This window comes from Neomonachus schauinslandi, chromosome 3 (assembly GCF_002201575.2).
Source record: "Neomonachus schauinslandi chromosome 3, ASM220157v2, whole genome shotgun sequence".
Lineage (NCBI taxonomy): Eukaryota > Metazoa > Chordata > Mammalia > Carnivora > Phocidae > Neomonachus > Neomonachus schauinslandi.
This window is the reverse complement of record NC_058405.1, coordinates 135,582,689-135,594,427: the sequence shown is the minus strand read 5'-3', so window position 1 is coordinate 135,594,427 and position 11,739 is coordinate 135,582,689. Positions and strand designations below refer to the sequence as shown.

Below are 11,739 nucleotides of genomic sequence, written 5' to 3'. Positions count from 1 at the left end.
CCGCTACGCACGCCCCTCCCCCGGCCTAGGACCTACACTCAATGAAAGGGGGAAGGGCGTGCTGGGGTCGGCGGAGGCGCTAGTCGCCGGAAGCTGTCACCTTTGACCGCGGAAGTTCCCGCTCGCCCTGGCGGCGCAGTTCCGGTTAGGCGGCAGTGTTTCTTTACGTTGTTCACAGGTCCCGCGGCTACCTTCCCCAGCTTAGGCTTTAGGATGGGGAAGTCTTTCGCCAATTTCATGTGCAAGAAGGACTTTCATCCCGCCTCCAAGTCCAATATCAAAAAAGTAAGTAAGGGGAGCAGGGGAGGGTTCTGGCCTTTGGCGTCTGGGTTCCCAGGGGCTGCTGGAGGTGAAAGTGGTGGTGTCTCTGGGATTCCTGGGACAGTCACCTCTTCCCCAGGCCTAAAGCCCTGGTCTTCTCGCCCCTTCTTCTCCGCTGAGAAACTCGCTGACAAAGCTGGCCCTCGACGCCTATTCTACATCAGCCAGAAGACGGGCAGCCTTCGTCTGCTCGGTCGGTTTGTCAGCTAGAATGTAAATCTTTTAAGATACGAAGAAGTCTGATCATAGGGTTACTCATTACTTCCTCAGCTGATTCTCGTTCCCAGAGATCGTGGCTTCTGAGCTCTGCCATCCTGTCCAAAGGTGATTACCTGTTTATTTAAGATAACTCTTAAAAGGGAAATAAAGTCACCTCTTGTTCCTCTTTTTATCCCACCCGGTAATGTAGCGTCTGATGACCTCTTTGAAGTTTGGCTATTTATTTTACTTACTATTTTTTAATTGAAGTATACACAGTGTTACATTAGGCTCAGATACACGACGACGTTTGGCTTTATTTTTGTATTTGCTTATATTTTTTAAAGTAATCTCTACAACCAACGTGGGGCTCGAACTCACGACCCCCGAGATCAGGAGTTACACGCTCTGCGACTGAGCCAGCCAGGCGCCCCCGTTTTGGCTTTTTAAATAATCGGTTACAGGCCTACTCGGTTCAGTACAGAAAAACCATGCTGAATAGTATGACAGTGGAAAGCAAGAGTGGTGAAGTAGGAAAAGTCTGACCTTGGAATCAGACCTGGATTCTAGTTATTTCAGCACAGTCACTTTTAGCCCTGAGACCTTTCACAAATATTTAATATCCCTTATCCCCATCTCCTAATCTGTAAATTTAAAATGACCAGTATCAGTTACCTTGCCTTGAGAAATTGTTTTAAGGACTAAATAAGATGGTATATAAAGGTTTTGAAACAAAGTACCACCTAGCACGGGGCCCACCACGTAGAGGGATTGCTCAGTAAAATGCTAATTGCCTCTACACACAAACTTTATTTATAGCCTGACCCTAAAATACATGTGTTACCCAGAGCTTCATCCTTGGCCTGTGCCTTTATATGCTTTCCCAGACAATCACATCCAATTTCATGGTTTTAGCTACTCCCTCTCTACTCTTGACTCTCAAATCTATATTCTAAGTTTTCTCCCCCTAGCTTAAGGCACCTCAAGACAACTATATACTAAACAGTGTCATCATGGTATATTACAGGCATCTCAAACTCAACGTATCTGAAATGGATATATCTTTCATCCTAAATCTGCTCTTCTTTTTATACTTCCTATCTCATATTAGTAGGAAATAGAGGTAGTAACACAATTCCTTCATCCTGACACCGAAGCCAGAAATTCAAGATTCCATCACCCCTTTATCTAGGTAGCTAATAAATTCTGTTTGTCTTACCTTACAAATATCTCTTGAATTCATCTCTCCTCTTTGTCACTACTTCCTGTTTCTTAGCTTAGACCGTCATCATCTTCCACCTAAACTGTTAAATTTCGTAACAGGTTTGTTTTTTTTTTTTTTTTTACTCCAGTCTTGACCCCTCTTGACCCCATTTTCTATATAGCCATCAGAATAATATTTTTTTAATTTGGCAGTTTTATTGAGATATAATTCACATACCATACAATCACCCACTTAAAGTGTACTATTTAGTGGTTTTTAGTATATTCTCGGATTTGTGCAGTCACCACCACAAACAATTATAGAACATTTTCATCACCTCCCCAAAAAAGCTGTGTGTGTTAGTAGTCACTCTCCTTTTGTCCTTAACCTTCCCTGCTCCCCCTCCCTAGGTAACGACTAACTTGCTTTCTGTTTCTGTAGGTTTGCCTATTCTGAACATTTCCTATAAATGGAATCATGCAATATGTGGCCTTTTATGAATCGTTTCTTTTTCTTAGTATAATGTTTTAGAAGTTCATCCATGTTGTAGAATGTATCGGTATTGTATTCCTTTTTATTGCTGAATAATTCCATTGTATGGATATAGCACATTTTATTTATCTATTTATCAGTTGATGAATATTTGGGTTGTTTCCATAGAGTGGTCTTTTTAAAACACAATTCTGATCTCTTTTGGCTCCTTATTAAAAAACTACAGGATTAAGACCTTGTTATCTAACTTCAGTTTATTTTTCCTTCTTCGTCCCCTATTGCTGTTCTTCCTCAGATTTTATACTCCAGTAATATCAAACTACTTAATTCCTATTTTACACATCTGGGCCTTTGAGTTGTTCCCTCTACTGGTAGTATTTTACCCTGTTTTTTCCTTGGCAAAATTTTGATCCTCTTCAAACCCTGCTTAACATGTATGAAATTATTTACGTATGGGGTTATTTGTTGAAGCAGAGTTTATAATGGCAAAGGATTGGAAATTACTTAAATGCCTATCAGTACAGCAGGAGATTAATTAAATAAATGATGAGATAGCTCCACAGTGGAATGATATTCAGCCTGTCCTCCCCCAAAACCAGGAAAGCTTTTATTTACTGATCTAGGAGTGATCTCCATGATATTCGGTTTTATTTTATGCATATTCTGTGTGCATGTATGCAGTATATGTTACCATTTATGAAAAGAGTGTGTATGTTTGTTTTATATATATACACATATGTGTAATTTTATGTATATATGCATTAGAACATCTTCGGAAAGATTATAAGAAATTATAACCTTGGCTACCTATGAATATAGTTACTTAATTTAAAAATTAACCTCTAGGGGTGCCTGGGTGGCTCACATGGTTGAGTGTCCAATTCTTGGTTCAGCTCGGGTCACGATTTTGGGTTTGTGAGATCGAGCCTCCTGTCAGGCGCTGCACTCAGTGGGGAGTCTGCTTCAGATTCTCTCTCCCCCCCCTCTAAAATAAAATAAATAAATCTTTAAAAAAAATTAACTTCTAAAAACCAAAACTTGCTAGAAAGCATTCCATTGTACCAGACTTCCTCCTGTCCTCTAATCACTATCTTGTTCTGTTTATCTTGGGCATATTTCTATTATCCTGATATCAAACTTTATTATTATTTACACAATTCATTTTTCTTATTATGAAATAGCTTAAACATACAGAAAAGCTATATAATTTTTATTAGATTCTGAGCATTTTGAAGGCAAAAGTGTGTTTTATTTTTATTCCAGTCCATGGTACTCAATATGTATTTAAGCTCTTGAGCAATTGAGACTAATAAATAACTTTGTAAAATCTAGAGCTTTAAATAAATGGTATTCTGTTAGAAATAATATGTTATTCATTTGAATATTATTAATGTGTTATTCTACGAGGCAGTGACACCCTGTATGTCTTTGTTGCAGCTGTTTTCATTTTGAGCTACAGTGAAAATTCCAAATGTGCTTTTTATTGCCTATTCCAAGTGTAGGGGGTTTTTTTTGTTCTGTAACGTTACATTGGTAAGTATGAAGTCAGTGGAAGAAACTTTCAGGAAACTTGTACCAAAAGAAATTTCTGGTATATGCTGTCCCTGAAGAATTCTCTTTTCATTTCTGTTTTTGCTTTTATTTCCATATGAATTCCTTCTTGTCCACATCTAAAACAGTGTCCCCTTAGAACCTTCCTTTTTTATCACTACTAAAATACTGGTAACTACCCCTCTTTTGCTTCTAAAATTGAGTAATGGCAGTTTATCCCACACCCTCTTCACCACACCTATCTGCCCCCATAATTAATAATTATAATTTTATCAATGTAAGTATTTGTCCTCCAATTTACCTTCTTAAAACTTAGCATATTTGGAGATAAAGTTTTGACTTGCTGTTTACATTGAATGGTTGTCAAATACTGTGTCCTTTACTGTAAAAGCAGTAGGGAGGCATTGATATCTTTTAAACCTAGAAATAACCTGATTAAGTATCCTTGAATAAGTTGTGTGGGCTTTTTACCTCCACCACTTTTATGATTTTGAGGATTTCACATGGGGACACATTCAGCCTGTGGTGTGGTGCCCTTGAGCAACTCCAAGACATTTGACGCATCTCTGTGTTGTCTCTGTTTCCTCTCTTGTCTCTTCCCTTTTTTCTACAATTACCTTTCAATTTCTTTTCTTTTTTCTTTTCCTTATCCTCCATTTCTCCTCTTTTGGAGTGTCTGTGTTACCCATTGGCATTGGTGGGCATTATTTATTCCTACTGGTTGTGCCCTAGACGTTTTCTAGACTAGACATGTTCCATATAGAGAGATGGTCATTCTCTTCTCTGAGATAACACAGAGACTCAGTGCAAGAAGCTGTTGTACCACAGGTGCTCAAAGTGGTTCTTAAGTTTGATATTTTTGCCTGAAAGTTTAGCTGTTTTGAATGACTAGATTTAAGGACCTGTATCAAGGCACAAATCAGACTTTTTAGCTGTTTTTTTGTGGTGATGTCATTACGGCCAAATAGGTTATGTTGTAAACTATGTATGGTAACATTTTATATTTTATTATAAAGAAAAGCAAACTGTTTATTTAACTTAAATTTTTTACTTTATTAATTTAGGTATGGATGGCAGAACAAAAAATATCATATGATAAGAAGAAACAAGAAGAATTAATGCAACAGTATCTTAAAGAACAAGAATCATATGATAATAGGTAAGAAATTCCACTATGCTAGTGGTTTTATTTGTGTGTGTATGGTTGGCTTTTTTTTTAATTCAATTAATTAACATGTAATGTATTATTAGTTTCATAGGTAGAGTTCAGTGATTCATCAGTCTTGTGTAATACTCAGTTCTCATTACATCACGTGCCCTCCTTAAAGTCCATCACCCAGTTACCCCATCCCCCCACTCGCCTCCCCTCCAGCAACCCTCAGTTTGTTTCCTATGATTGAGAGTTTCTTACGGTTTGTCTCCCTCTCTGATTTTTGTCTTGTTTTATTTTTCCCTCTCTTCCCCTGTGATTGTGTTTTGTTTCTTAAATTCCACATATCAGTGAGATCATATGATAATTGTCTTTCTCTGATTGACTTATTTTGCTTATATGCTAGTGTTTTTAGAATAATCAGTTGCATGAGAATGATCACTTATTAAATCATGTATTAAATTAGCTTTTTTTGAATTGAATGCCCCAATGATAGGATTCTATTTCCTGGTACCCTTTTTACTCTTATATCTGTACATTGCCACTTTTTCCAACCTTACCCATAATTCACATAAAACATACGTTGATGTGACTCCATATGGTTTATGAGCAAATCCCAACTTAGGTAAAGCTTGGAAGAACAATGAAAGTCTGCACTCGAACTACTGAGACTGCTTACAAGGTATTTCTTTAGCATACACTGAAATGAAGAGATGCACAGGACACCTTCAAGAAGTAAAATGAAGTGACTCTACTTGACCTGCATGTCGTTGCTCTATTAATGGCAGGATCATAGCTAGAGTCCTTTATTGGTTTATTCTAGCATAGGACCTGCCCTTTATTTATTGTCATTTTATGTTTATATTAGCAAGTCTAACTCAAGCTGGTTGCTCTTGGTTAATCAAGCAAGTGAATAGTGGTGCTTTAGTTATATAGACGATACTTTCTTCAGCTCATTTCTGTTTTTCATCAAAATATGAAATATAAGTACTACTAAACTTACTAAATATTCTCTTTAAAATATAGTATATCAAGAGTGAAATTATAGAAATAAAACTTTTAGTTTCAATTAAGTACTTTTCTCACTAATTCAGTTTAATCTGGTTAACTTTTATTGAGTACCTTCCATGCAAAACAATAAATAGGCCTTTTTGTTATAGGGGCTTATAAAAGTGTGATACGTAGTTTGTCTCTGCCCTCAGGAATATCTACTAAGTATTATAGTTCAAAGCTGAATATAATAACTGATATATTAAAAACAATGTTTTAAAAACTGTAGATGTTAATGTAGGACAGAATAATAATTTGGGATAACAAAGTAAGACTTCATGAAAGAAGTGACATTTGAGCTGAACTATGAAGAATGTTGAGGATTTAGATCTGTGGTTCTATCTGAAGACCATTATTGCCCCCACACACCCCCATGCCCTTGCCAGGGGACCTGTGGCAGTGTTCGGACATATTTTTGATTGTCACAACTCAGAGGTTGGATGCTACCAACATCTAGGGAGTGGAGACTAGGGATGCTGCAAAACAACCTACATTCAGAGAAAACAAACAAAACAAAACAACCTACAGTATGCAGGACAGCCCCACACAGCAAAGAATGATCTGGTCCAAAATGTCAGTAGCATCACTGTTGAGAAACCCTGATTTCCATATAGTAAAAGCTTATTAAAGATCACAGGGGGAAAGTAGAGAGGGTGTTCAGGGAAGCAGCCGATAGTTGAGTTAGGCTGATAAAGAGATAGTGGAAGTTGAAAAGTAGGTTTGCAACAGATTATACTGCTTATTCTTTTTTTTTAATTAAGTAGGCTCCATGCCCAACATGAGGCTTGAACTTAAGACCCTGAAATCAAGAGTTGCACGTTCTACCAACTGAACCAGTCAGGCACTCCCTGTTTATCTTAAAAAAGAGTTACTTTAGGGCGCCTGGGTGGCTCAGTTGGTTAAGCGACTGCTTTCGGCTCAGGTCATGATCCTGGAGTCCCTGGATCGAGTCCCGCATCGGGCTCCCTGCTCGGCAGGGAGCCTGCTTCTCCCTCTGACCCTCCCCCCTCTCATGTGCTCTCTCTCTCTCATTCTCTCTGTCTCAAATAAATAAATAAAATCTTTAAAAAAAAAAAAAGAGTTACTTTATTCTTTTTGTAATTTAATATTTGAAGCTATACAAATATCCTGTTCTTCCTTGAACTATTGTTCACTAATTTAGCATTCACTGTTGGATATTGCCTGCATCAATTATTACTGTGGTATTCTAATCTATTCCTCTCATTCATTCTACATTTTAAGATTTGAATTCCTGTGGAAAAAAGAATTTTCCCTTTCCCTCCTTTAGTTATTTATTTAATTATTTATTTCTGTCAGTATGGACTCAGGTATTTATTTAATGGGTTATAATCCAATACTATTGTTACTTCTTTTGGTGCTCAGATTGTTTCAGTTTTGGCCTTTGACTGCTCTACCAGCTTGGCACCTATGTCCAGCCCCTGGTAACCACTATTTTACTTTCTCTTTGAATTTGCCTGTTATAGGTGCTTCCTATAAGTAGAATAAAAATATTTGTCTCTTTGCGTCTGACTTATTTCACTTAGCACAATCTGTTCAAGATTCATCCATATTGTAGCATGTGTCAGAACTTTTTTCTTTTTATGGCTGATTAATACTCCATTGTATGTATATACCATATTTTGTTTATCCATCCATCCATGGATAGACACTTGAGTTGCTTCTGCCTTTTGGCTATTGTGAGTAATGCTTCTGTAAACATTGGCATGCAAATATCTATCTGTTCAAGTCCCTGCTTTCAGTTCCTTTAGGTATATACTTAGGAATAGATTTGCTGGATCATATAGTAATTCTGTATCTAGCTTTTAAAGGACCACCAAACTCTTCCATAGTAGCTGCACCATTTTACATTCCTACCAATAATGCACCAGGGTTCCATTTTCTCCATGTCCTTGCCAGTGTTTATTATTTTCCTTTTTTTTTTTTCGTAATAGCCATCCTAATTAGTATGCAGTGGTATCTCATGGTTTTAATTTATATTTCTCTATGGTTTATATTTCTCTGATAACTAATGATACTGAGCTTTTCATATGCTTGATTTTAACTTTTAAAATGGTGTTAATTTAAGATATAATTTGTTAAAAGTGTATGTTGGCTTTAAGTATATATATTTACAGAGTTTTGGAGCCATCACCGTAATCTAATATCAGAATGTTTTCATCATCTGAAAAAGAAATATTGTACCCGTTAGCAGTTACTTCCCATTCCCACACCCTGTCCCTCTACCTGTCAACACTAAGTAACCACTAATTTACTTTCTGTCTCTGTAGATTTGCCTGTTCTGAACTTGGCATATAAATGGGATCATACATATAAATGGTCTTTTGTGACTGGCTTCTTTCACTTAGTATAATGTTTTTGAAGTTCATCTATTTTGTAGCATGTATCAGTAGTTCATTCCTTTTTATTGCAAAATAATATTCCATTGTATGGATATAGATCTATCATCCTTTTGCTCTTTTCCTTTTTTTTTTTTTTTTGTTCTCCTTTTTTTTTTTTTTACGGTTCTTTATAAATTCCAATGGAAATAAGAGAAGAATTATAATTATGTAATATACCCTTTGTGATTGCCTTTTTCAAGTATAAGAGGAGATTCTATTCACTCTTTAGCTTTCATCTTTATAATCAGGACTTACTTGGATCTTATGAATTAAAACTTTAACTCAACCAGGCATTCAATTTATTGCGGAGCTTTTTTAAAAAAAATCACTGCATATCTCTCTAAACAGAACCCAAACTGGGAATTTGCAGTGTTAGAACTAGAAAGAAAATGATTTTTGAGGTGCAGCAGACATTGATTCCATCATAGTAATTAACCTGTTGTAGAATATCTTTAAACTGTTCTCTCCTCTTTGGCTTCATCAAAGAATTTGATTCTCCTATTGACTTTGACTCTTATTACAAGCATTAATTGGATTTGACTTTCTAAAGAAATTCTAGAGAGACTCATTTTTCCAAAACTGTTTGATCCCTCACAATTAAGAAAAAAATGTTGGCACTATTTAACTTAATTCCAAATTTGTGCTGCCATATAGGATTTCAAAGCTGTCATTATTTCCATAGCATTTCAAAGTTTAAGAAAAGCATGTGAGAGTGACCATGGCATTTTTCCCCTTTTCTGTTGGAAGGGCGAAGATCTCTCAGGTAATGAGAAAGTCTCAAATTAAAACCAGTTACTAAAGAGGCAGTACTATTTGACTTCCCATTCATGTACTTCAGATGTTATTTAATCAGTGAAGTAAAGTTTTGGAACTTTATCTCTAATAAAAATATTTTCTCTTAACTCCCTTAGGGTTGTGAGAGATGGGGAACGGTTATTCTGTAATTTTTTTCCTCCTATGTAAAATTGTTAACTTTCTTGTTTAATTTAGGTTGCTTATGGGAGATGAGCGTGTAAAGAATGGCCTTAATTTCATGTATGAGGCCCCACCAGGAGCTAAAAAAGGTACTTGCTTCATTTCCCTTTTTTTTAGTCTTTGATGTGTTGACAACTAAAGATTGAGAACTATTATGACAGACATTTTTAAAAAATTGCTCTTCGGGGCGCCTGGGTGGCTCAGTTGTTAAGCGTCTGCCTTCAGCTCAGGTCATGATCCCAGGGCCCTGGGATCGAGCCCCGCATTGGGCTCCCTGCTCGGCGGGAAGCCTGCTTCTCCCTCTCCCACTCCGCCTGCTTGTGTTCCCTCTCTCACTGTCTTTCTCTGTCAAATAAATAAATAAAATCTTTAAAAAAAAAAAAATTGCTCTTCATCTTTTGGGGCTCCTGGGTGGCTCAGTTGGTTAAGTGTCCAACTCTTGATTTGGGCTCAGGTCATGATCTCAGGATCATGAGATTGAGCCCTGTGTTGGGCTCTGTGCTCAGCACAGAGTCTGCTTAGGATTCTCTCTCCCTCTCCCTGCTTGTGTTCTCTCTAAATAAATAAATAAATTTATATATAAATAATCTTTAAATAAATAAATACATACATACATAAAAGTTGCTCTTCATCTTTTAAAATTGCTATTATTCTGTAAAGATAATTTTAAAATACTGAATTCAGTACAATAGAATAAATAGTAAAAATAATTGTCTAATCTAGTAATATTTCGTGACTTGACATTTTTAATGACTTGACCTTTGAGGAGGAAAAAATGTCAGCATCAGCAGAAGTGCATTTATTCTTTTATAATTTGTGTATACATCTTTAGTCCTTCTTACTGAATATACTTATAGATAGCATAATATTCTGTCAGTGAAAAATATAAAAGTTTAAAAACTAGGAATTAACATGCTTACTGCATACTGTCTCATTCAATACTGTATTTATCCTTTAGTGATTTGAATTTTACCTTGTGAAAGAAGAAAAAAAAAGGTCAAACCAATAATTCCTTAAAAGTTACAATTAAATACCATGACATCGTAGTATAGTATATGATAGCAGACTTTAATGTTGAAGTTTTTAACTTGATCTACCTTTTTTTCCCTCCCATATCTTTGATCTGCAATCAAGAAAACAAAGAGGTAAAGTACTATTTTCTGTGGATTTACTTGGCAATAGATTGTAATTTTATGGAAAAATTGAAAGACTTCTTAATGAATGTTTTTAGAAAGAAGAAACAGAAGGAGAGACCGAATACAAATTTGAATGGCAGAAAGGAGCCCCCCGAGAAAAGTAAGAGCCAGTTTTCTTTTAAGATGAAATCTATATCACGGGGCGCCTGGGTGGCTCAGTCGTTAAGCGTCTGCCTTTGGCTCAGGTCATGATCCCAGAGTCCTGGGATCGAGCCCCGCATCGGGCTCCCTGCTCAGTGGGAAGCCTGCTTCTCCCACTCTCCCTCCCCTGCTCGTGTTCCCTCTCTTGCTGTGTCTCTCTCTGTTAAATAAATAAATAAAATCTTAAAAAAAAAACTTTAAAAAAGAAGATGAAATATATATCACTAACTTTAATATCCCATCTTCTGTTGTTTTTTCGTTCACTAGTGCAGGCAACTAATGTTAAAGGTATTTGTTTTATGCATAGACTTGATCATAGACTTTACTTGATCATAGACTTTAATTTTATATAGTTTTCTTTTTTTTAAAATCACAAATCATCAGCGGCACCTGGGTGGCTCAGTCATTGAGTGTCTGCCTTCGGCTCGGGTCATGATCCCAGGGTCCTGGGATCGAGCCTTGCATTGGGCTCCCTGCTCGGTGGGAAGCCTGCTTCTCCCTCTCCCACTCCCCCTGCTTGTGTTCCCTCTTTCGCTGTGTCTCTCTCTGTCAGATAAATAAAATCTTTAAAAAAAAAAAATCACAAATCATCAAACTGGACAATTAATAAGTGGTGTTTGGAATTACTAAATAGATTTCATAGTTCTGTGTATTTATTGAAGTTACATATTTTATAATATACTTAGAACTATAAAACTATTTTCAGAATAACTGCTGTTTAATTTATTAAATTGTTCTTAATATTGTGTTTGTACGTATTCTCTACTTAATAGATATGCCAAAGATGACATGAACATCAGAGATCAGCCCTTTGGTATTCAGGCAAGTGACCCATATTTTACTCTGTAAGAATAATTTTTATTTAATAAATACTTCTTTATACTGTTGTCCAAAAGATATGTAAGCTGAAAAGGGCTCTTTGGTTTTGATTTGTATCAGGTAGTAAAAGGACTAGGGGAAAAAACATTAAATGTAGTAGACTGATAAAATAGGAATCGGGAATCTCATGTTCATGTGGATTCCCTGTACATATGCCTATTAAATTTGATTTTCTCCTGTTTA

At 36.3% G+C, this 11,739-nt stretch overlaps 1 protein-coding gene across 1 annotated transcript in view; it reads left to right on the top strand.

Moving 5' to 3' along the window:
* Window positions 1-91: 91 nt before the first annotated feature.
* Window positions 92-11,739, top strand: part of CIR1 (corepressor interacting with RBPJ, CIR1) — a 38,183-nt gene continuing 26,535 nt past the window's right edge. The window contains exons 1-6 of the mRNA XM_021702746.1: window positions 92-285; window positions 4,831-4,925; window positions 9,356-9,429; window positions 10,475-10,485; window positions 10,572-10,636; window positions 11,451-11,499. Of these exons, the coding sequence (XP_021558421.1) occupies window positions 214-285; window positions 4,831-4,925; window positions 9,356-9,429; window positions 10,475-10,485; window positions 10,572-10,636; window positions 11,451-11,499 (366 nt within the window). The 5' untranslated portion in view covers window positions 92-213. The remainder of the gene's footprint in view (window positions 286-4,830; window positions 4,926-9,355; window positions 9,430-10,474; window positions 10,486-10,571; window positions 10,637-11,450; window positions 11,500-11,739) is intronic.